The sequence below is a fragment of the Penicillium argentinense genome (genome assembly GCF_028826775.1).
Source record: "Penicillium argentinense strain IBT 30761 chromosome Unknown utg000009l_segment0_segment0, whole genome shotgun sequence".
Lineage (NCBI taxonomy): Eukaryota > Fungi > Ascomycota > Eurotiomycetes > Eurotiales > Aspergillaceae > Penicillium > Penicillium argentinense.
Genome location: NW_026622668.1, coordinates 4,271,940 through 4,295,764, shown reverse-complemented (window position 1 = coordinate 4,295,764; position 23,825 = coordinate 4,271,940). Strand labels below are relative to the sequence as shown.

Here is a 23,825-nt window from a genome sequence, read left to right as displayed (position 1 = left end):
CGTCCATTATATATCTTTCGACGGACAGATTCATGAAACCGAGTAATCCCGTATTTCAAACTACATGTGGATTATGATGTCGAATCTGATGATCCCTAGCCAGTAAAGCCGTGTAGTTTCCGAGCAGCAGGCGAAATGAGTGATGGTTGAAGTTGGAGCTGCCGGACTTAATATCGGCCTCCGGGGCTAACTACACGGACCCATTTATTTTAAGTCCAGCCAATAATGACGCTGGGTTTCCGAACCGCCCAATGGCCTTCAGCTATGCCGTGAATACAGTTTACTGGCGCCCTCTTGGACTTCTTTCCATTCCAACACTTTTCCTCACTACCTGAAGGTACAATCTACTGAGTCATTACTACTACTGAGATACATATCGTACCTACCTGGCAGTATGCCGACTCCACAAGAAAGCAAGCTAGCCCCAAAAGGCCGCCGAAACGTCAAAACAGGCTGCAAGACTTGCAAGTAGGACCCCCACCCCAACATCATTGAATTGATATTGGCTAACCCCCCAGAACGCGGCGCGTGAAATGCGACGAAAAAAAACCAGCCTGCCATCGCTGCCTCTCAACAGGCCGAGTCTGCGACGGCTACGGCATCTGGGGCGGCGGGGGAACCCCCTACAGCGCATATTCCAGCACAACAACTACCACTAGACCCGGCAGTGCAGGCATAACCCAACCACACACCACAAAATCCCTATCAATCTACAACACCCCAGTACCAACAGGAAGTCTAACCAACGAAGAACAATCCAGCTTCGACTGGTTCATGCGTAAAACATCAACAAAATTTGCTGGTCTTTTCACCTCCCAATTCTGGGAGATGCTAATCTTCCAAGCCAGCGCGCAAGAACCCGCCGTGCGCCACGCAGTCGTTGCGCTTTCGGCCGCTCATCGTGCGGATCTGGCACGCGCTTTGCCGGCAATGTATACTGCCGGGGCGGGCATGGAGGAGATATTTATACTTTCGCAATACAACAAGGCGATTCGGCATCTGAGACTTGTGAAAGCGGCGACGTCTTCGAAGGCTATTCGTGTGGCGCTGATTACTTGTATGCTTTTTGTGACGTTGGAGTACTTGAGGGGTCAGTATCAGATGGGCAGTGCACATTTGCGATATGGGATTCAGCTTTTGTCGAGCATTTCGTCTCCGCAGTCTGCAGTGGACAGTGATGTCTTGGGGTCGATGACGCCGAAGGTGCTGAGTGCAGCCGAGGACTCGGTGCATGATGCTCTCATCGAGTCGTATACGCGATTGACGATTCAATCCGCCATGTTTGGGCATGTCCCCGCGCATCTTTGCATGGTTCGCGACCCGAAGATTTATTCGCTCTTGGACGCGTTTTCGAGTCCCGTGCAGGCGAGACAGATGTTGGATAATTTGCTGAATAGGGTTCATTGTTTCAAGAGACATATCTACCATCTTGAGCAGACCTCGGATATCACTCTGTGTCTGAGACGCGCGCAAATGGATGAACTCATTTCTACGCAGCGGGGGATACTGGTAGATCTCTCCCTCTGGCGGAAATCATATAATGCTTCCATGACGTTGCTGGACGCGGAGGCCTCCAGGAGAGATAAAGTTGGATTCCTGCTCTTGAAAACATACCACGAGATGGGAGTAATAATGGCGTCAGCTTCCCTGGCCATTGAGAAAGGGGAGTGTATTTTCGACGAGTACACGGATCATTTCGTCAGGCTTTTATCTGCTTTCTTTGAATCGTGGCGATGTTGGTCGACGATCAGTCTTCCGATTAAAGAGTTGCATGAGATGATACGAAGTGGCAATGGAAGTGGAAGTGGGATAGAGCATTCGTTTACGATTGAGTCCGGGTTCATCCCACCTATTTACTATACCGGACTGAAGTGCCGGGTGCCTAAGATTCGGAAGCTTGTTATGAGATTGTTGAAAGCCGCGCCGCATCGGGAGGGTGTTTGGAATGGGTTACTTTTGGCGGATGTATTGAGGGAGGTCATGAGGGTTGAGGAGAAAGATGATTCTCAGAAATTTTTTAGAGAGGATGAGGATGAGATCGAGCACTTTCTTGACCTGAATTCGTGGCTGAATGGGGACTTGAAGACGGAGGTTCCGTCTGAAAGAAGGATATACGACCTGAAAGTTTTGTTGCCGGATGTTGTCGGGGGTGAGACGTTTATGAGCTATCGGATGAAAGGGCTTGGAAAGTGGGTGAGTTTTCGTCGGAAAGTGGAACGGAGTCCTGGACGGTGGTCGGTTCTTTAAATTGACATTCATTCCGACATAAATCGTGCCCTTTAAGCCGAAGAAAATACACCGGCGTAGATTTAGTCGTGTCATAGGGGTTCCTTTATTTCGACAAGCAACGTAACTTCCTCCTTGGTAGAATACTTTGCATCTCTGGGCCCTTTCTAAAAACTCTTTAATACTGTATTCTTTTCCAACTTCTGCGGAAGATTATGCAGGGAAGTATAGGAAGTATACAATGGGACATTTCCCAGCATGGAAAGCATCGCATATCCTTAAAGCAACAAAGTGACTCACACCTGCTCTCACAAAGGCCCCTTTTCAAACCTATCAAGACTGCGAACAAGGTACACGTCATAGCGCCATGTTCAGCGATAACCGTAACGGTGCCTGATGGTGCCAAGTTACTACCCAACGAAAAAACGATCTGCAATTCGGACGAAAATTGTATGTTATGATTTTTCTTCAAACAGAAGAAATGGAGATGCATGATTCAAATTCACTTGTCGAATTTCGGTATATCGCCCCTGTAGCATAGTGGTTATTGCGCCGCACTTGTAATGCGGAGGTCGATTGTTCGAATCAGTCCTGGGGCTTTTTTTGCTTCATTTTCATTATTTTATGCACAGCATAGATCCATCCCAAGTTTTTGGTCCCAAGTTTAATCTTTCATCTGATAGTCGTACGGCGCTACGTCTAGTGGATGAACAATCAAACCATTCAAGATATTTTGAAAACAGATTCACTACATATAGAGGAGCAGCAGTAAATGTTCATTCATATTGTATGTTCATTCATATTGTACAACTTGTTGATTTAGTGTAAACTGCGAAGAATCGTAAATTTCGTAAATACCGTTCCCACCAACAACGCCGTGAGCTGATTGACTTTTCCCAAATCCATGTACCATATCAATGCAAACCCCTAACTTTTCATCCTTTCCATAATATAAAGCTAATGATTCCTGCTTTTCAGGAAAGCGACAACCTGCTCATGTCCAGTGACAAAGAACATCCGTTTCTTGTCCGACTTCCACACAAGGACACCGATTTCCTCCGCATATTGACAAGGAGCCTGGTATTCGGCCAAGCTGGTAAAATCCTTGAAGAGGAAGCCTGCTGTAGCTCGAAGACGGTCTCGCTCCAGCTGCCAGAGACGTATTTGATCGGTGACTGTAGGCGGGAGAATTGACTGCGGGATGCCGGCGGTGTTGGTGGTGGAGTGGCCGGCGTTGTGTTTGCGGAGTTGAGTATGGGCATGCGACATCAGATACGAGATAATCTGGTCAGCTGTGATGCCCATTTCGATCGCTCGGCGCACTGACTGTCGGGTGATTTTGCCGGTCACCAGGTTCGGGAAGCGGTACTTGAGATTGGTGAAGAGGGAAATGAGCGAGATCTGCAGCGGGGAAGAGGTATATGCGTAGAGTCGATAGTTCGTTTCGACAATGATGAAGCCTGATCCACCGCCAACTGATTGCCCAGATGATCCAGTGATCGAGCCGGCCACGGGGTTGCTCAGCGCGCTTGAGTCGGAGGTGAGGGTGGTTGCGAGACGGGTTGGGTAGAAACGCGTGGCCTCGGGAGTTTCCTGGTAGACGATACCGAAGTCCGCTAGGTCGGTAAGCGTCCGCAACTGATTGGATGTCAAGTGGTTCTTCTCATATGATTGACCCAGCTCAAGACTACTGAGCAGGAAAAGAAAAGAGAGGACCTCCACGCTATCCATGCCGATCGCTTTCGCGCTTTCCACGTAGAGAATCAGGATGTGCCAGACCTGCGTGTTGACATCTTGCAGCACGAATCCGAATCCATCTTTGGTAATGTCCACGCGCCGATCGCGGATCTCGACCAAATGACCTGCCTGGAGCAGTTGCTTCACGCCCTTGCTGAGATTCACGTCGCGTGTGCCACCGAACGCACTCGTTCCAACCATGTACCCCAGGACACCCTCCCACTGTTGCCGCGCATATTCGTCCAAGTTGGCCACCGAAACTTGGTTCTCCCCCGGGATCTGGGAGAAGACACCAAAGGACTGTGAATCTTGGGAACCCATGAGCGCTTGTCGAAGGGATGCGGCGAAAGGATTGGTGATCATGTATGCCCGAGATTTGCTATCGGTCAACGTCGACGAGAGTATATGAAGTCGTCCGAGGATCGAGATCGCATTATCCCGTTGCCTTGAAAAAAGACCTCAGTTAGCTTGGTTACCAGAAAATACAACAGCAAGCAATGCGCCTCACCTCTTGCTCTCTGTCTTCACCCAGAGCTCAAGATCTGACATCGGAAGCGGATCCTTCAAGTACAGCAGCGCCATCACGAAACATTTTGCTATCCTCACAGTTAGTGGATGTCAGAATCGTTTCAAACAGCTTCATATACCCAGGTCAGGCAGCATGCGACGAAAGATGGCGAGGGCGGTGGAGGGCTGCCGGTACAGCTGCTCGAACGTCGTGCCGGGCAGACCCTCCAGGTACTCGAGAGGTCGGGACGTAGATGCCGCCATGTTGACCTGAGAGTCGCCGTGGGAGGCTGAAAGGGAAGGTACGCGGTGAGGTCATGATGCGGGCTCCGGCGGGCGACGCGGCCACAGGCGCAGTTCCTGGCGTCTGCCGGTTAACTGCCGCGTCGCTGCCGCGATTTCTCCCTCGTCAAACCCCCAGCATCCGTTTGCTCATTCGCTCATTCGACATAATGACTACTCTTCGCTTCGTTCGCTCTGTGCGAAGTCCCCGTGCAATTCTGGCTCATAGGGGTACACTTGCTGATAATATCGATAGGTCTGGGAGTCCTTCCGAGCTACTTCGGGTCTAGAACCTCGGTAAGTGCCGGTTTTCCCAACATCGCAATTACTGGAAGAAAACATGGCTAACATTATCATCGCAGACTTCTTAACAATGTACGCAGAGGAACACACACAAAGCAAAATATGGAAGCAAAGCTGATTCGCATTTCTAGCTCCAAGTTACAGCTGCACGCCCCGGAACAGTCAACTTTGAGCTGCTCATCCAAAAGGAGCACACTGTAAGTGGACAAAGACTAAGTCGGACCTCATCTTGATGCTGGTTGAACCTCCTACGAATTCTGGGACTCAAATGTCTGACACTGTACAGAATCGCCTGAGCATCCTTCATGGAGGTACCATCGCTAGCATGGGTACATCACCACAATGACCCCATCTTGATGTTGGACCCGTCACTTACTATGGAAACAGTGGACCTCGGTGGCTCCCTGGCCGTAGCCTCCCGTGGCCTCTTTGCGACGGGAGTGTCTACGGACCTGAACGGTAAGCGATACAGCAACGACAAGCTTAATAAGCGTGCGAGCAAACCATAACTGACACTTCAATAGTAACCTATCTCAACTCGGGAGGCCGGATTGGTGACAAGATCTTGGCCGTACGTGTTCCCCCCCCCCCCCCCCCCCCACCTCTCAAAAAAAAAAAAAAAAAGGCCTTTCAATGATCTTAGATGCTAACTAGAAAATAGGAGGTGACCTGCGACAAGTGTATGTCAATATCTGATACCTATTTGAAGAAACCGAGCTCACGTTTACAGTCGGAAAAACCCTCGCCTACACCAACATCAAGTTCACCAACCCGAAGGGTGACGTTGTGGCCCGAGGCAGCCACACAAAGTAAGTCCTAACCCCCGAAAACCTACCGATACCCGTCAATTCAATTTACTGATGAGATGCAGGTACGTCACCCTGGCTTGGAAGGATCCCCAGAACATCGTGGAGGAGATCAACAAGCTGAAGTAGGCGAGTCCGGGGAAGTGAGATGGTGATGAAGGATGCGGGGATGAAGAAACCAGGTAAGAAATTTCTATTTGAAAATATCGGCACTCCAAAACTCCTTCCAATTTTCCCTCTTTCGGTCTGTAGAGAGAATTATCTGAGAGCATATATACCCTTTATTTGTCGCCTGCAGCCGAAGAAGATTGAGTACTGCATTTAAAGAAGGCTTGCAGGAACCCTGACGATCAAATCAAAGCCCTGCCAATAATAAACAAGTCCGTTAAAGTCAAATGAGCCTCAGCGAGACCCAAAGACTCCTCTTTATCAGATCCAGGCGAACCAGACCGTCTTCTTCTACTAGTTCATTTCACTTTGGTTTCAGCCCTCGACGGTTTGGAGGCTTCGCTAGAATTAGTTCGAGAACAAAAAATGGTGGCGGCTGCATCATCTACCAGACTGAATACAAGCTGGTAGAGTCAAAGGAAGAGTGTATAGCATGGCAGTCAAATCCGAGTCCATCCTTTGTTGACAGTCGGGGAGAGATCACCCACACACTAAGGATGTGCTCCGAGTCATATTTTATGCAGACCCTTGCTAACCCAGAAAAACAATTCTTTTCATTGACGCAGTCAAATTACCGACTTCAGTATTAAAAGCAGGTCGTCTCGGATGTGCGGAGGGAAGTAAACCGTTTCGTACAGGCACAAAATGCGAGTCTTCACACTGAGTAATTTCTCCACGCTTTGTGGACTTCTGCTCCACACAGCGTCTGGTTCCCAAGTACTGTGCTTTTCCTCCGTCCAATATTACCAGAAACTTTCACTAACCATTCAAGCTGAATACAGAAAGAACCCGACCTCCGCAACGTCTTCCAGGAACCAGATGATCCTCTCTGTACAAGCCATCTCGTTCTACCCGGAGACAGATGCGCCAACCTTGCCGAGCAATATCACGTCACTGTTGCCGATATCGAAAGCTATAATAAAGGTACATTTGGTTGGAATGGCTGGGACAAGATCTTTGTTGGAACGTTCATTTGCCTCAGCGCTGGATCTCCTCCAATGCCAGTGGCCCTTCCCCAAGCCATATGTGGCCCTCAAGTCCCTGGAACAGCGCGTCCGAGTAACATGTCCGACCTTGTGGATCTGAATCCCTGCATTGCTCCCGACTGCAAGGTGAATTCTTTTGGGAAGCAAGACAGCGGTGTCTTTCGTTAATGAAGATTGGAATAGTGCAGTGTGAACGGTGGCTTTTGCACAGATACGGTCAACTACAACCATGCATGTCCCACAGGAGCAGCGACTAGTTCAACGACAGGCAGTACTAGCAAGGCTACCACAATCACAACAACAACCGCCGGTCTGAGCGCTGTTGGTCCGCCGATAAAGGAAACTAGTAAGCCTCAAGGTTCTGCTATGAGCGCCGTCGCGAAATCAGACACCACATCTACCACAAGATCGACGATTTTGACAACAAAGGAAAGTACAACTACGACCAGTACCAGCACAACAAAGACAATCACGACCACAGCCACGACTACAGAGAAAACGACGACTATGAAAACAATAGCAAAGACCACCACAACAACAACCAAGCAAGAAGAGCCCACCGCGAACCCAAACGTCAGCAAATGGAGTCTAAACATCTTCTCCAAAAAGAATTGCAAAGGCGACTTCTACCTGCTAGAAGGCTACAACCCTGGGAAAACAACACTATGCACCAGCCTCCGAGATATAAAATGTCCACAGACGAAAAAGCCGACGCATGGTGCCGCTGGGTCTCAACCAGCGACGCAATGTTCATCCCCTGCTCCTCAAGTCCACTCCGAACGCCCGGCTCCTGGAATTTCAAAAATGCTGTGTGCAGCGTGTACAAGACGGACGACTGCTCTGGTAGTGCCGTGCAATCGTATACGAGCTACGGATCGGTTCAGTGCCAGGATTATACGGAGTCGTCTTCGATGTCGGCTATGGAGTGGAATTCGATGAAGTGTCAGACGCTGAAGGAGGCTTATGATAGTGGTTCGTCTTAATAACATAACAACGTTGTGGTTCGTCGTGTGATTCAAGCAAGGAAATCTTGGAGCTTCTTTTTGTCCAGAATCTCGCCTTCGATCAATCGTCCTGTCTCCGATACCTCTCCGTTCAGTCGTTGGTAGCGTACCAAGGCTGGAACGTTGTTTATGTTCCAGTTTGTTCGGTAGACGTTCTTAGGCTCCCTCCACCTAAACATTGCATAAGCGTAGCTCTCGTAGGAAGGCTCTTGGCGAGACGCGAGCCCGATGCAAGGCTGAAGATGATCGGAACTTACTCTGGCTTTTGACCAACCTGGACAATACCCACGCTCGGCGCATTCTCCGCTTCAAACGCGGCGTTGATGCTTGGCAGCGCAGCGCGAACATCGGGGCACCAGGGCTGTCCGGTGATGGGGTCATCGGAGGAGATGAAGGCGAGGAAGAGCTTTGAATCGGTGCTTTCGGGGAATTCCAGGGCCTTTGCGTTCGCCGGCGCAGCGAAATCTCTGATGATGGGCATTGTTGAAGTGATACGATCGCTTTTGGAGGCCGATGGCTATGCTCGCTCGCGGCTCTGGGCTAAGATCTGTCTCGGTAGAGATGTGGTGGGCTTATGTTTTGGTTGAAGCTGTGGAAAGTGAAGACATAGTGGCCTTTGGTTGATGCGCGCGTGGGAATTCGGCACCCCGCGCGGTGGGGTCGCGCCTGCCATGCCGAGTCTATCCGCTTTTGAAGTATACAACAGGATGAGGCGTGTTGTCTACAAATATTAGGAGAGTGAGTATTTGAGATATTGTAGTTAAGTTTGGATAGGCCAGTAGCTTCGAAATTCATAGCAGCAATTCTTGTAGTCTTCAGCAGATCCCCGTAGGGTTCTAGGTCGGCCTCCATAGAATGGATCGAATTTCACCTTGTCCTTTACCCTCCCTCACCGCGACTAAGCATGAAACAAGGACTAAACAGCTTTGTCAACGAGTGTCTCTATTGATTCAACTTCATCAAATTCAGACGAGTCCTCACCCTTTTCGGGATCCTCTTGGTAATCGTCCCCGCTAAGCCCCATATTGAGGCAAGGGAGACTCGATACCGGTAGGGATCATATTCATCGAGATTCCATTTGTCATATCCATCAAACAAAACAGATCCCAATGCTCCCCTTCCTCTTCTGTCGTTAGTTTGAACTGTCGATTTTTCGAACAACATTCGCAGGCCAAGGTGCGATGTCCAACGCCCAGCTCGCTCACCATGCCACTAGCTCGTCCAGGATCAACACAGCACCCACAGTCCCGACCACAACAGCCTCCACGTGCAACACAATTCTCAACGAGGACATTATACATGTACCACTGAGGATGAGATCTGCATAGCTCGAACATGCTCTTCAAAGCTCCATTTTTTCCTCGAATGTAGCCCCCTCCAATACCACCAGTTTCGCGTGTGATTCCAATTTTCTCGCCTCATTTCCGTCAAATCATGGTTATTCAGAGCTTTGCACTCTTCTTTCCGGAAGATAACTCCCGCCGGCTAATTTGTCGCAGGTTGTATATATATATTGTAGTGGGGAGAGGGTCTCCCCCTACTACATGGGTGCCATCCAGACTATGTGACATAGCCGGCAGTATACGGTGGCCGGATAGCTAGTTCTAGAATACACCTTCTTACACCTCCCCCGACCTGACCCCTACACTTGGGGTTCTCGCTATTTCCTGATTGTTACGCGTGGGTTTTGTGGTGGTTTTTCTGCTGAATCGACCCGTACGTCTCAGCGCGTGCTGCCATCGAGCGTTCCCCTCTTCAATATACACATATACATTTATATATTCGAATTCAGGGAATGCAGCGAAGCCATCGAAGTTCTCATCACTGTCTTCAAGATCTTCATTGTAGAGATTGAAGAGCTTTTTGGTTTCCCTGCCTTTCTAGGAGAGCCTCTTCTGGTGTTTTATCACTCGATAAACGAAGTTGCTCGGAGTCCAATCTTACTTGGGTATCTGAGGTGTCATCCGTGTCGTAAAGTCTTCGATGCCGGTGGAAGAGGCAACGGCGGTGAGCACCTCAGATAGACTTTTGTATTAAACGCGAGAATATGAGAGTAGGGATTTTCTACTGAGACGCATCGACAAGATCCGACACACGCTAAAAGAGCCATACGGCATAGGAACTCGGTAGTGGCGGACTACATCTGAGCTAGCCTCTCTCAACATTCTACTGGGACTAGATGCCTTCGACAGCATCCCAGCCGAATGAGACATCACCGCTGCGAGCCTTGCCTCTCAATGCAATGTGGATATTTCTGCGATTACCCGCGTAATGCGCATTCTCGTCGGAGTCGGGATCTTCAAAGAGATCGACATCAACGAGTACACTCACACTTCGCTTTCGCGTGCATTTTGTCTCGAAGTACTGGTGGGAGAGGGTGTCTTGTTCGACTTGTTCCCGACTTCTCGGAACCACTGCCCGACCTCCCGGCGAAATTTCAAGACGCATGGCCCGGAAGAGCTATTCGATTTGCGGAAGAATCCGTTCGCCTTCAATGCTGGACATGAGGACAAGACGTATTTTGAGGCTCTTGATCTGGACCCTAAGCAGCGAACGCTTTGGGATTTTACACTGCAGAATATTAAAAAGAATTTTCCGATTTTGGGAATGTTCCCTATCGAAAATTTGGAAGAATCTCGGCCATGTTGGCGGAATCGCGAGGAATTGGGCGATCTTTGGTCTATATTGAATAAGAACTCGGTCGTCAAAAATGTCGCAAGGCAGACTCTGCGTCTCTGCGATCAGGCCTGATTGAAACCGAATCCGAGGTTGAGATTGCGGTAGACTGAAGCATGACCTCCGATAACTGACAAATAAATGCCGCATGTTGAGCGGCTGATTCCGCGCTTAGCTCTAAATGTTACCGTTCTACTACAACTGCTTTGTCAGGCTGACAAGAACCCTTCTTTGCGATTCATAATCGCAACAGAAATGTGGGCGTTTTAAATCCGCTTACAAAATCATCGGAAATTGCAAACTCCGAGCATCCGCCCTCAACACGGGGACCTGATTGGCCCACCCGTGCCAGATTATCGATTTGGCGGGGACTATGGCGAAGGAACCGCAATTATCATTGGCAAGGGAGACGATAACCAGTCCGTTTATGCCGGGCCTCTGCTGCATAATTCGCAGGACTGTAGAAAAAAATTGGACTGATTGGAGGATGTCAAACAATGGGATCCCCGCTCTTGAACTGATATAAACCCCCACGGCTTGCCGCTGTCGGCATTTTTTTCGACTTCACTCGATTTAAGCATTTATCAGCGAATCGTATCTTTCACAATGGGCTCTACTGCTGTCGAATTCAAGAACACTGCCACCTCTACTCTGTTGGAGTTGGTGAAGAACCGTCGTACCTACTATGGTCTCAAGGCTGAGAGCTCTATTTCCGACGACGCCATTGAGCGTATTGTGCAGGACTCTGTGCTCCATGTCCCCAGCTCTTTCAACACCCAGACTTCCCGTATTGTGTTGCTTTTGAAGGAGGAGCACAAGAAGGTGTGGGATATTGCCATCCAGGCTATGGAGGGTCTTGTTGCTGCGGGTCACGTCCCTAAGGAGCAGTTTGAGAGCAGCACCAAGCCTAAGCTGGAGTCTTTCCGTGGCGCCTACGGAACTGTACGTATGCCGGGTGAAAAAGAGACATGATCCTTCGCTGAATTTTGTAATAGGTTCTGTTCTTCGTCGACTACGAGACTCTCGCTCCTATCAAGGAGAAGTTTGCCCTCTATGCCGACAAGTTTGACCCCTTCGCCCTGGAATCGAACGCCATGTCCCAGTACCTCGGTAAGAGTGCTTTCCAAATAGACTTTGTACTGCGAATCAATTACTAACAGCTCACAGTTTGGCTTGCCCTGGAGTCTGAAGGTTTCGGTGCCAACCTCCAGCACTACAGCCCCCTGATCGACGAGCAGATCGCCAAGACCTGGGGCCTGCCCGCTTCGTGGAAGCTGGATGCCCAGCTGGTCTTCGGTACTCCCACCTCCCAGCCCGATGAGAAGGTCTTCGAGCCCCTTGAGAACCGTTTCAAGGTCTTTGGCAAATAGATGGTTGAATTTGGAGATACCATGAAAATGAAGCATTGCTAGCGATATATCGATTCAATATAGATAATGAATCTGATACATTTAACCGGGAAGATTGAACCCCAGAGCTCATGCCCCGTCTCAATCCTGAATGAAAAAGGAGATCGGCGGCAGCATCAAATCGTGATTCTCAAGGCCGTAGTAATTGTTATTTTGCTGCTGCTGTTGTTGCTGCTGTTGCTGTTGTCGTCTCTCTATTGACCGAAGGCAGTCCTGCCCTCTCTGTGACTGGTGATGATTTCTCAAAGTCTCCGATCGAGCAAAAGCTCTCTGGCACCCCTCGCAAACCCAGCTTCGTTCCCCCGTATGCGATCTCATATGACGATTCAAGTCGCTTCGTCGAACAAACGACCTTCGGCAATGATCACAAGGAAACTCCGAACTGGGCCGATGCGTCAAGCGATGTGACTTGAGATTGAAAGCCCGGGTAAACACTTTCCCACAGTCTTGACAGATGAGGTCTTTCTTATTTTGCCATCGCATCCTGGGACGAGGTCGGATCTCTGGTTCTGGCGCCGGTGCTGCAAATCCCTCTCTTTCTGGCGAGGCTTCTTCGGTATCTTGTGGGCTGGCTTCGTCTCTGTTGACCGCGGGAGCGAGTTCTTTTGCTGATTTCGATTCGTTTCTTTTTGAGCGGATGCTGAGTTGTATTTCTTTGTCGGTCGGGAATTCATGGTCTGCTTGGGATGGATCTGGGTGGTGCGTTTTCATGTGTCTTTTGTACTGGGGGATAGAGGAGAAGCCAATATCGAATCCCTGTTTGCAGGTTTCATGGTTGCATCTGTAAGGTCGTTCGTGCCTTGCCATATGGCCTTCTCGTTCCTCCGGTGTTGCGAAGCCAAATGTAAATGATCGACAGCTGAATCGCGCACATCGAAATGGATTATGTCCATATTTGTCTGTCATCTCCTTGGTGGCGCTTGGGCTTGGAGATGCTGAGAACGCATTTTTGATCACTTCACGAACGTCATTGACGATTTCACTAATGTCTGTCGCGAGCTCTTCAGTTTTAATGGGTCCGAAGGAATGCAGCTGCTTTCGGCTAGACACGAAGACTTGTTGGAGCTTTTCGTATGATGCGGTGTTTTCGAATACCTTGAGGTTTCTCTTGTTGCGATCAGATACGGCAAGAAATGACTTTGGTGAAGCCCAATGGTGCTCAATGAAGACACCTAAAGATTCTGCAAGAGGGGACATGAGGCGTGAGTATTCTTTTTCCTGCAAGGTTGGATGAACAAATGCTTCGACCTCATCTTCGCTGTCCTCGGGCTGTTGGTCTTCCTGTAATTTTGCTCTGGCGAGTCTTCGTCTTGCTTCTGCAATTGCTCCTTCCAAGTGTCTGATCCAGTATAGCGCCGCATACTCCATAAATCCATAATCACCTCGGAGGGCAGCTTGATCGGAGATTGAACCGACAAATATGGGGAGATTGAGATAATCGACACAAAGAGATGCCATTTTAATATCTCCGACCAGAGGATCGACAATGCCCTCATCTACCAGGAAGCTATGTTTCGACAGAATTAGCAAGTATTCGAAAGTTGAAGGGCGAGATGTCATACTGCTTTGCAGTTAGGTGAACCAATTCGACGGTTCCGTCATCTAAGACATTGACAAATGACCCGCAAAGATCCTTTGCATTTTCGACCCGGAACTTATGTCTCTCAAAATCAACTTCTTGCTTCTGTCGATCGATTGACTTTAGCACCTGAATTTCACGCCACGCAAGGGGCCTTCTCGCCAACGTAAGCCACTGGAGCACTAGCTTCACATCTCGCGGTATTTTATTTCCTCTGGAACTGTCGGCGGTCTCCATTTGCGAAAGGATACGACGGTACCTGTTGTTTGTTAGAAGCTGCGAAAACCAAAGTGTGGCTGGTCTGGGCACGTACGCATCTTCAAGCTGTTTTGGATACACACTTGGATCAAGTTCCCGCTCCATACCTACGAGCGAAGTCTGTTGAGAAAGGTTATTCCATACCAGCTTTGGTAGAAGGAACATTCCTAGTGTACAATTCAGTAAATTGGAGTGAAACCCCGACCGCCAATTTAACATACCTCCCGCTCTTTGAGCGACTGTCTCACAGATGCTGTCTGTTTGATCATTTGTAAGATGGAAATTGATTTTCAATTGATCTGCCTGTCGCTGGCAGAACGTCATCAAGTCATCCGCTATATCGCTTGCTCGAATCTTTATCGTGTCGATGTCTTCGAAATCTTTCCTTCCGTGGCCGTCATCCCTGCTTGTGAAAAGGCAGCGCAATCGCCATGGCTCGCTGGCGGGGAGCTTGTCAACTCGCTCTCTGAACCACGAAGAGATCTCCTTGCGATCGTCCCTTTTGCATTCATCGAGTCCATCAAGTACTATATACGCACTTTTGCAGTGGGCGAGGGCGGTTTCCAGGAGCTTCTGGACTCTTTCGGGATTTTGCAAGATTGGTTCTTTGCTGATACAGCACTGCTCGTAGAAGTGAGGCAGCAAGTCCAATTCTTGCTCCAATATTTGCGCTAAGAGACCCCTTGCTATGGCTATGAAGCTGTTGAATTCCGGGTCATCGTGCTTGCAGTAGAAGAAAAGGACTGTTGATTTTCGAGAAAGCTTTCGAGCTTCTTCCACGACTATGGAAGCGAGCACGGTTTTGCCTGTAGGTGCTGTTAGTATATCAGAGAAACCAACACTCGGCTTGGTGAGTACATACCCGAACCGGGAATTCCATTCAGCCACAGAAGAGGAGGGATCTTTGCGTAGTCGGGGTCGAGCCATTCTTTGAACGAAGGATGCTCGAGCAGCCATCTTCCCGTATTCGGATATATCTCGCGCGTTTTCTTCAACTTGTAATGCTCGAAATCAGTGTTCGGAGCCCTTAACCAATCAAAAACTTTCTTCATCTGTCTCTTTTCCTCAAGTTGAAGCTGCGCCCGGTGGTTGCTGTCCGCAATCTGGCGTGCTTGCTCGAATTCCTGTATCGATCTCCCCCGACCGCTCTCCGCAAGTTGACGTGCATCATCTAAGCCTTGCATCTGCTCGTCATGATGATCGTTTATCTGCCGTCTGAGATCATCGAAGGCCTGCATGTGAAGAATATTCGCTTGGGTCTCGACTAGGCCTCGGTGTCTTCCGAGGCTGGAGATGATTGTTGCGAATCGAGCTTTCTTGGCTTTCCAGTTGTCGTCGAAAAGCTGCTTCCATGCTATAAGGTCGTAAGTAGGGCATTTTCGAAGATCACACGCGAGAGGATGCTCACAGCGCTGCTGAAAATATTGGATCGCTAATCGATGGAACTCGAGAATGTCTTCATATATGAGGGACAGCACTCGTACCATCTCAGGCTGGACACGGAAGAGGTCTTGGTACTGCAACAAGAGAGGAAGATGCTCTCCAATCGCCTCGTAGGTATCAAGTAGCTCGGTGAATGCCTTCTGATGATTGCTAGCGACCTGCAAAAGAAACTTCACGGGCCCCTGGGGTTGAATAAATTATGTGAGTATAGTGAGAATGAAAACGTAGAATCCTCCAGCGCGAGATGCACTTTGATGCCTGTGGCTGGCTTCCATCGACGTACCCAAACGAATGCCACTATCTCATTGCTATTGCAAAACACCTCCACCACCTTTCCCCACTGATCCATGGCTTCGAGGAAGGGACCCAGTCTTTTCAGCCATCTTGTTTGCCGCTTACCATGCTGCGTCCTCTGGAGATCATCAATGCTGGATTGCAGATCTTGGAATGTCGCAGCTTTGAAGGTATTCTGGTCCCTCTTGGACAAACTGCCTTTGAACGTTTCTAAGGCCTTTTCGAACGCAGACGACGAATTTGGGGTGGACATGTTGTTGACCACGACATGACCAATTTGCCCACGCAGACATTTCAAGGGAAAGTGCGAAAGAGAAACAGGGAACGGCAGCCTGTCAACGATAAGCGTGGCGGCGCCTGCGCCCCTCTCGCCGCGTCGCTGCCTGACGGGAGCCTCACCCGGAAGCCCAACAGCAGGGAAGAGCTTCGATTACTTGCAGGACATCGCAATCGAGATCGATAGCCAGGGCAAACATCACAGCCACTGACTTATCTTAACGCGACTCTGAGGCATTGCGATTCGTCCTGTGAACATTTAAGCGCCCACTCGAAAGGAGGCAACTGGTCCGCTTCACCCGGGCGCTAATCCCTGCTGTCCCTCGACAATTCCGATATTCTCACAATCGCATTGTTGATCTGTTCAAACAATCGTTCGAGTTGGCAATCACCGAACATGTTTTCGGCGGATGAAGCGCGCAAGCGCAAATGGCCATTCCTGGACGATGATGGGGAGAACTATTTGAATACACTACCTTCAGTGCCCGAGGAAGTGCAAGATGAGGAAATATGCTTTGGATCTGTACAAAATTACCCAATCTGAGTTTGGATAATTTGCAACTAAACCCGGCTTAGATAATCGACGTCAAAACCCAGCTGTGCAATACTCAGGCGATACCTAACATTTCCCCTTTTACGTGGGACCAGTCCTTTTCGCTGATTCAGGAAGGCGACTTCTTTTCACTCGCAAATAGGAATGAGAAATTCGCTCGTCTGAACAAGAAGATCAGCAGCGGCCTGTGCAGCGTGGTTCAGATCAACAAAGTGCGCCTCAGGGCCTATACCTCCGCGAAAGAGTTCCAGAAAACAGTCGAGATATGGAAATATGATGCAGGAGGCAATTCTAACAAGCCCCTGACTGTCGAAATTAATGTATATGGGCCGCAAGAAGTTGCTGAAAAAGTAGGGAACATTCTCGGCAAGGCCCAGAACTTTCTGCAACTTCCTCGCTATGGACTTGAAGGAAAAAAATATCGAAACCCCCAGATTCTTCCGATCGGTTGCTTTGCCGATGACAGCAATTTTAATTCGCAAGACATCTTTGATAGCGAGGAAGAGAATCAAGTGCCCGAAGAAGAGTCTCCTGCCTCTCAGGATGATGAGCTGTTGGACGTTCAGGGTATTCTGTTGCAGCACGTTTTGACGACCAACATTTCCGTGGATCGCCGGATTCAAACGTCACTTTTGACGTGAGTACTTCCGTCGGGTAGCTTCCAGGAACTCACATCCCCCGTGCTGACCCCGCTCGCAGCCACCAGAAGGAAGCAGTTGACTTTATTGCCCGACGGGAAAACGGGGAAATGCCCCCGAGCAAAGCCTGTGGCGATATAATGACACAGACGAGGACGAGCCATTGTAAGTATGCCACGAAGTGTGATGGGACTCATCTCTGACTCCTTTCTCAATAGCTACCAGCATATCCTCAATGGGGAGAAGCGCCCTCGCCCTGAGCACGCCCGAGGCGGTATTGTAGCCGATGAGATGGGTCTAGGAAAGTCCTTGGTCATATTGTCGATCGTGGCTGGGTCTCTTGGCAAGGCACGAGAATTCGCGGCAGCAGAGGCCGATGTGTTTCAGCAGCAAAAGAGAGCGAATTCTCAAGCAACTCTAATACTGGCCCCGTCGACTCGTACGTGGATCAATGTGCTTATTGATACTCCCAGGGTCGCCCACTGACCATTTTCGCAGTACTCATTGACAACTGGGTTAATGAAATTCGCAAGTGAGGTCCCTGCATACACTTCTGTTCCGGAAATCACTGACTTTGGCCCAGACACGCGTATACGGGAAGTCTGACATTCCATAAGCACATTGGATTAGAACGACACTCTGAAAGAGATTTACTCTGCAAGCGAGACATTGTGTTCACGACATATGCTACCCTAGCGACAGAGTTCTGCAGGGGAGAGAGTATCCTGTCGAAGGTGAATTGGTTCAGGATTGTTCTTGACGAAGGTATGAATATACATAGCCTCCGATCATCGAATTGGCTGACTTCCCATTCCTAGCCCACTACATCAGAAATCGCGCCACAAAACAATTTCAAGCTGTCACAAGTCTATCATCTCAGCATCGATGGTGTCTCACCGGCACTCCAATCCAAAACGACATTGAAGACCTGGGAGCCCTCATTGCCTTCCTGAAAGTTCCAGTCCTAGACCGCGCTTCAACCTTTCGCAAACTGATATCACATCCAATCAACTCGGGCGCACGAAATCGATTTAAAAACCTCCAAACCCTCCTTCACGCAGTCTGTATCAGACGAACAAGGGAACTGATTGGAATCCCTGACCCAGACCCGCAGGTCAAGAAGCTGTCGATGTCACAGTCCGAGCGAGTCCAATACCGGGACCTTCTGCAGGATTGTAAGATGAAGATCGACATGGCAGTGAGCGGAAAGCGCAAGGGGAAGCTCAACTCAACTGTGCTCGAGTCGCTGCTTGCTTTGCGGCTTTTCTGTAATAATGGGAAGATGGCGAGTAAGATGCCGGTTGATCTCGATGAAGTTTTCTCTCTGCTTCAGCAGTCTGGTGAGGACTTTTGCGTTTATTGTGACCGAAAGGTTCATGGGATCAGTAGTCGGAATGACGAAGCTGGTATTGATGAAGCCACCATGCTGCCGGATTGCGGGCATTTAGTTTGCCAGGGATGTCTGGCGGAGCACTTACAAAAGGGAAGATGTCACGGCTGCAAGGAATACAACACTGGACCAAGGTCCTATGACGCAGTTCGACATGCGGCAAATCATCAGGCGACTGGCGAACATGGTCATCATGTTCCACGCGAGAGTTATCCAACGAAGCTACTGGCTCTTCTTAATGACATCATTCAGAGCCGTCCTCAGAATTGGTACCGAATATCCAGGCAATTGATCATCTGATTTCTGCTAACGCGGATTCAACAGTATCGTCTTCTCAAGCTGGAGAAAAACGCTCTCTATCGTCGCTGGGCTACTTACCAGTAACGGAATCTCGTTTGCGATGATAGACGGCTCACTGCCCCTATCGAAAAGAAAGGCAGCGCTGAAAACATACGAAAGCCCAAATGACACAAACGTCCTTCTCATGACTCTCGGCACAGGTGCCGTTGGTCTGAACCTGGTTTCCGCATCTTGCATCTATCTCCTCGAGCCACAATGGAACCCATCTATTGAAGCTCAAGCAATCGGCCGAGCGCTTCGGCTTGGCCAAGCCTCCCAGGTCAAGATTGTGCGTTATCTGATGCAAGGCACTGTTGAAGAGGTTAGTCTTCTTACTGTTCTTTACTGGTAGTTTCTAATCCGAGATTAGAGTAATGTCCTGTCTCGACAACGCACGAAGCTTCAGCTGGCCGGCGGTGGATTTCAGAAACGGAATCATGCTGGCTCAGAGAGTCTTCAGTCTTTGCTGGTAAGTGCTTTCCCTTGCTACTGGCTTTACTTTTCTAATTTTTGCAGGACCTTTTCGGCACAGAGCCTGTCGGTGAAGATATCGTACCTTCTGAGCATGAGATGGATATTGATGAGACATGATTTCAGTTTGATTACTAGTGGTAGCGAAAATTGATCCTTTTCCTACATAGGAATTTTCAGTTCCGATTCGACGAGGAATTTCCTCAAAATTATGCATTGTCTTCTCAGTAAAGTCTGAATATGGCGATCATGGCTCAGAAAGTTGCGGTGAAGGCAAAGCAGTCAAGGAAACTAAAACTTGGGGCCGTCATCTGCAAAATGGCTTGATTGGACGAATATGCACAGCCTACCTAAGCCGCCTTGACCTCATGTAGGAGGAAGAGCCTCATCAAGCCCAACAGCCAATCCCCGACAAGATTTGCAACCCCTGTAGATTTCCTTGACCGCTAGGTAAAAAAAACTGTTGTTCACTACCTCGGCTCATCGAACCACATCCGCAAGCCCACCTATTTAGTCAAAGGGTAACAACAGCGTTTTTAGCCGGGTCGCCTGCGCCCTCCAAGCTTTTCTGGATCGATGCAAAACCATGTCCAATAACCTCCGTAGTCGGAACATTGACAGATTTTCCCTGCGCTGACGCCGGAGAGAGAAAATCCTGCCAAACGAGACGTCCCACCTCGCCCTCTCTGATATTGTTACCCACAATGAATTTCGCCGTAGCTCCAGCCGGTGGATCGGAAAAAGGCTGACACGATGCGACAAGTTCATTTTTTTGCGACTGAGACGTGACCTGGTAGCAAGTTTCCACAGAGCCAGGGGCAACCGAAAGAAGGCCCGCCAGTGTCTTCTCCTTCAATGCAGCGATCATGCCTTGGATGGCCGTCTCACTCTTATAGTCGACGACACTTGATGCGTGGAGGCCTTTCACGTATTCAAATCTTTGTGGCGATGCAGTCTTTATCACTTCGTAGCCGGATGCGACAGCAAGCTGAATGGCGTTGCTTCCGACGTTGGTTGAACCGCCCGGTCTTGCCGCCGACGTCCCTCTCAAGCCTACGAAAATAACTTCCCTGAGTGGTGCTTTTCAGGAGTATACCCTGCTAGACGAGACATATGTTACCCCTATTCCGGACAAAATTCCCTATGAGGATGCAGTGGTCACCCCGACTGGTCTATCGACAGCTACTGTTGGCTTGTTTCATGATGAATACCTCTCTTTGGAACTTTAATATTTATTGCCGATCTCAACAAGCCAGACAGTCCTTATCTGACTCGATCTCCGACTTTGAACTTCGTCATATTCGTCCCGATCTCGATAACTTCGCCAACAACGTCCGAGCCGAATATGCGGAAATTCCATCCAGGGGAATATAGATTTGCTGATTTGCTGCATCATTCGGTCCATGGGGTTGATGGCGATTGCTTTGCTCTTGACCACTAGCTGGTTGCGCTCGGGGTAGGGGTAGTCAGCTGGTCGAATTTCGAGGGGGTTTTCTTGCTCTATTAGGAAGGCTGCGGTGTTGGAAGGTATTTTGATGATGGCTTCCTTGTTGATGCTTGATAGGAGCGAGGATAGAAGCGTCTTTAGTATTTGAGGCTGAGGATCGAAGTGGGAGGGTGGGTTTAAGAGATGTTTTAGTCGTTATGAGAAGCTGATATTGAGCCGCCAGTCCTAAACCGCAAGGCTGTGGCCCCCAGGAACTTTCAAGAATTTCCAAAGGATGGCAATGCAGCCTCGTTATGAGCGGGCATGATGATGGGACTCACTGTGTTAATTTATCGTGTCATCAGAGAAAGGAGAGAAAAGAAAAATTAGATAAGTGAACAGTTTTCATTCGTACATGACCCTGCTATATCCTCCGACCCCCAAAACAATAAAAGAAAATTACCCCCATCGTCCGCCCGCGGTCCGATCAAACATCAAGAGGAGAAGTCTGAAGAGTGTTAAAGACACCATTAAACCAAGCATCGAAATCAATTTCCTCCTGATTCCACGCCAAGGCCATTTCATCAGCATCAAATCCAGCAGAGCCAGAACCCTCAGGCGTACTACCAAGAAGCTTGGTAATGGACATATCATCGACGTCAGCATTCGGGTTCATCTTGCTCAATGTCGAGAAATTCGCAAATATCCGATTGAAATCGATGGGTTTTCCCGGCTTGAGTTCCACGGCGCTGATGCTGGATCCTTCGGAAATGAAGATCGCGTCGATGAGGGCTACGCCCCGTTGCGCGAGGACATCAGAGTGTCGCAGGGCGAGCCGGTCGCGGGCGCTGATCACAGCGTCCCTATATAGGTCTTTTTTCGCGTTGTCTGCTTCTTCCACGATTGAGCTTACCTCGAAGCATAGGATTACTGCGGCTGTGATGGCGAAAGCGCTGTGGGTCCAGATGGAGAGGTCGTCTTCCTCGACGATTGTCTCATGTTCTCGCAATATGGTCATCGCTGCGGCGACGCAGGTGCGTCTTGTATGCGTGTATCTTGGGTCGTGGAAGGAGTGAAACAGGAATGGTCGGTGGACCATGATGATCTTCTCTGCTGCCGTTATCGCAAGGCTGCGTCGGGCGATACGCAGCCACGGGATCTGGGCCTCTTTTTGTTTATCTGGTCGCAGCAGGAACGGTGGTATGTTTTGTACGATTGTCCGCATTTTCTGGTCTACTTGCAGAATGCGCTCATATTGCTCGCGGGGAGGCTTTCTCTTGTCCATCGGACCAAGTCCGTCGCATAAGTCGGGCATTAGCGCTGCCAGGTTCACGAGAACGCGAACGTATGTGCTGATGGTTGGAATACTGGCCGGCATCTCGACCAAATTGTAATCATCCGCATTCATTGGGCGACTTGTTGAATAGTGCATCGGCGATATGCTGTAGGTATCGGTAAAGGGGATAGCGAAATGATCCTGGATGATCATTTGACACCATACTCTTCTACCGACTTCGCGTTCCACTCGCTCTTCCCACTGATCTCTGTTCGGGGATAATATGGCCGGATGGTCTTTGATTTTGTGCAGTCCGAGGCACTCGGCGATACGAACTGCCGCGTTGAACAGTGTCGCATTGAGTTGACTCAACCCAAGATTATGTGCAACCTCCGTTGAGATCACGACCGCCTGAACTGAATAGATTGAGATATTGTTCAAAAAGTGCGAGCTGTACATGGTTTGTACCATTGCTGAAAAAAGTTGCTGGGTGGTTTGCATCCCGTCAAGATTGACGTCCACCTGCAACCGCAGCTTATGGCTATTCTGGATCGAGTTGATGGTGCAGCTCAGCACCGCAAAGTAAAGTGCAGCCCACAGGGGATGATCGCACCTTCCCGTTGTCCAGAAGACTTCGCATTGCTGAAGGAAGGTTGGTCCGTGAAAGCAGTTGTGGTGCCATGCGAGGTGATAGACATGAAACTTGATGAGCTTTTGGGCCTCAGTCGTCCTGGGGAAATCGACCATGGACTCCAACGCAGAGCCGAATATTTGAAAAGATGCACTATTTAACGACAGAAATTCCGGGCTGTCTCTGCGATATTGACATCCACATCGCCGGTGTGGATAGCATCCAGCAGAATTGCGGCCCCAGGCGAGATGCTCGATGGCCGTTAGCAGTGGAGGGTCCGTATTGTCTGATGGGGCTTCGGCGAATCGACTTCGCATCTGCTTTTCGTCGACGGGCTCGGGCAGATGCACCGGTTCCGCCGCCGCCGCCGTTGAATCTACCTGAACCGGTTGCTCTGGTTGTTCAGGTTGATCAGATTTCATCACAGCGTCGCCTGTCTGGAGGCGCGTGATCCTGCTCCTCAGTTTCTGGGTGATCTGCGGCAGTTTCTCCGTCGAGAATGAGTCCAGATCGCCAAGGAGTGACTCCAGGAATTGGATCTCCGATGCATGTTGCACTGCATCACGTCTTAGACGGACCGTTTCCACTGAGCAGTTCAGCTTGAGCCGCCGGCAGCGTGAGCAGGGGATCTGCTTGTCGCATTTTCGCTTCCGCCTAGTGCATTCTGCAGCGTGTCAGCATTGAGGTCGCACAGAAAAGCAAAACCCGTACCTTGACATGCTAGCGGCCGGCGCTGCGAGAGCCGCAGGGCCGAGGAAGAGTCGCCAGCCTGCTTGGGGGGCATCGTGGTTGTCGCGCGGCGGCATGGAAGAAGAAGAGAAGGTAGGCGGGCGGGAGAGATCGGAAGACTCGCCCGCGATGACCAAGCCGCCCGCCACGATTGGCTGAACGCAACTGCAGCCCATACAGGAGATGGTGATAATTAATTTCGGAGAGGAAATAAGAGGAAACATGGGCATTTATGCTGTTTATCTGCTCAGATTGCAATTCGGGACTACTGGAATAGCCTGTTGGTCTCCTCCAGCGTGCGCCCGGCAGTCTCCGGCAGCAAGAACCACGTCCACAGCAACCCAAAAAAGGTCAGAATCGAGAAAAACCAAAAAGTGCCTTCAGGCTGGAGGGTGTTTTTCAATAGCATTGATGGAAC

At 49.6% G+C, this 23,825-nt stretch overlaps 11 protein-coding genes across 11 annotated transcripts; 7 read left to right on the top strand and 4 right to left on the bottom strand.

The window, feature by feature from the left end:
- Window positions 1–394: 394 nt before the first annotated feature.
- On the top strand, window positions 395–2,247 carry N7532_009178 (Zn(II)2Cys6 transcription factor domain-containing protein; the record flags this gene model as incomplete). Its single annotated transcript, XM_056621669.1, has 2 exons — window positions 395–468; window positions 519–2,247. 2 exons carry the CDS (start codon window positions 395–397, stop codon window positions 2,245–2,247), a joined length of 1,803 nt encoding a protein of 600 aa, XP_056472475.1.
- Window positions 2,248–3,183: 936 nt separating this feature from the next.
- Window positions 3,184–4,734, bottom strand: N7532_009177 (TFIIH/NER complex subunit TFB2; the record flags this gene model as incomplete). The annotated part of the gene is made up of 3 exons (XM_056621668.1): window positions 3,184–4,408; window positions 4,472–4,559; window positions 4,611–4,734. 3 exons carry the CDS (start codon window positions 4,732–4,734, stop codon window positions 3,184–3,186), a joined length of 1,437 nt encoding a protein of 478 aa, XP_056472474.1.
- Window positions 4,735–4,922: 188 nt separating this feature from the next.
- N7532_009176 (PaaI family thioesterase) lies at window positions 4,923–5,990 on the top strand (the record flags this gene model as incomplete). The annotated part of the gene is made up of 10 exons (XM_056621667.1): window positions 4,923–4,949; window positions 5,009–5,049; window positions 5,115–5,127; window positions 5,187–5,252; window positions 5,342–5,384; window positions 5,443–5,514; window positions 5,580–5,626; window positions 5,717–5,735; window positions 5,786–5,864; window positions 5,927–5,990. 10 exons carry the CDS (start codon window positions 4,923–4,925, stop codon window positions 5,988–5,990), a joined length of 471 nt encoding a protein of 156 aa, XP_056472473.1.
- A 684-nt stretch (window positions 5,991–6,674) lies between these two features.
- On the top strand, window positions 6,675–7,998 carry N7532_009175 (uncharacterized protein; the record flags this gene model as incomplete). Its single annotated transcript, XM_056621666.1, has 4 exons — window positions 6,675–6,746; window positions 6,812–7,141; window positions 7,199–7,361; window positions 7,445–7,998. The coding sequence occupies 4 exons, from the start codon at window positions 6,675–6,677 to the stop codon at window positions 7,996–7,998; spliced, it is 1,119 nt and encodes a 372-aa protein (XP_056472472.1).
- A 32-nt stretch (window positions 7,999–8,030) lies between these two features.
- N7532_009174 (thioredoxin-like protein) lies at window positions 8,031–8,500 on the bottom strand (the record flags this gene model as incomplete). The annotated part of the gene is made up of 2 exons (XM_056621665.1): window positions 8,031–8,190; window positions 8,277–8,500. The coding sequence occupies 2 exons, from the start codon at window positions 8,498–8,500 to the stop codon at window positions 8,031–8,033; spliced, it is 384 nt and encodes a 127-aa protein (XP_056472471.1).
- Window positions 8,501–10,290: 1,790 nt separating this feature from the next.
- On the top strand, window positions 10,291–10,770 carry N7532_009173 (uncharacterized protein; the record flags this gene model as incomplete). The annotated part of the gene is made up of 1 exon (XM_056621664.1): window positions 10,291–10,770. The coding sequence occupies one exon, from the start codon at window positions 10,291–10,293 to the stop codon at window positions 10,768–10,770; it is 480 nt and encodes a 159-aa protein (XP_056472470.1).
- A 531-nt stretch (window positions 10,771–11,301) lies between these two features.
- N7532_009172 (Nitroreductase family protein) lies at window positions 11,302–12,065 on the top strand (the record flags this gene model as incomplete). Its single annotated transcript, XM_056621663.1, has 3 exons — window positions 11,302–11,637; window positions 11,691–11,805; window positions 11,863–12,065. 3 exons carry the CDS (start codon window positions 11,302–11,304, stop codon window positions 12,063–12,065), a joined length of 654 nt encoding a protein of 217 aa, XP_056472469.1.
- Window positions 12,066–12,430: 365 nt separating this feature from the next.
- On the bottom strand, window positions 12,431–15,931 carry N7532_009171 (uncharacterized protein; the record flags this gene model as incomplete). Its single annotated transcript, XM_056621662.1, has 8 exons — window positions 12,431–12,486; window positions 12,548–13,611; window positions 13,667–13,942; window positions 13,997–14,108; window positions 14,163–14,747; window positions 14,804–15,295; window positions 15,350–15,566; window positions 15,668–15,931. 8 exons carry the CDS (start codon window positions 15,929–15,931, stop codon window positions 12,431–12,433), a joined length of 3,066 nt encoding a protein of 1,021 aa, XP_056472468.1.
- A 420-nt stretch (window positions 15,932–16,351) lies between these two features.
- N7532_009170 (DEAD/DEAH box helicase) lies at window positions 16,352–19,465 on the top strand (the record flags this gene model as incomplete). Its single annotated transcript, XM_056621661.1, has 10 exons — window positions 16,352–16,477; window positions 16,531–17,144; window positions 17,207–17,314; window positions 17,364–17,584; window positions 17,644–17,677; window positions 17,729–17,910; window positions 17,964–18,804; window positions 18,860–19,196; window positions 19,245–19,343; window positions 19,391–19,465. 10 exons carry the CDS (start codon window positions 16,352–16,354, stop codon window positions 19,463–19,465), a joined length of 2,637 nt encoding a protein of 878 aa, XP_056472467.1.
- Window positions 19,466–20,337: 872 nt separating this feature from the next.
- Window positions 20,338–20,574, top strand: N7532_009169 (zinc-binding oxidoreductase; the record flags this gene model as incomplete). The annotated part of the gene is made up of 1 exon (XM_056621660.1): window positions 20,338–20,574. The coding sequence occupies one exon, from the start codon at window positions 20,338–20,340 to the stop codon at window positions 20,572–20,574; it is 237 nt and encodes a 78-aa protein (XP_056472466.1).
- Window positions 20,575–21,258: 684 nt separating this feature from the next.
- On the bottom strand, window positions 21,259–23,484 carry N7532_009168 (uncharacterized protein; the record flags this gene model as incomplete). The annotated part of the gene is made up of 2 exons (XM_056621659.1): window positions 21,259–23,332; window positions 23,390–23,484. The coding sequence occupies 2 exons, from the start codon at window positions 23,482–23,484 to the stop codon at window positions 21,259–21,261; spliced, it is 2,169 nt and encodes a 722-aa protein (XP_056472465.1).
- Window positions 23,485–23,825: the final 341 nt, after the last annotated feature.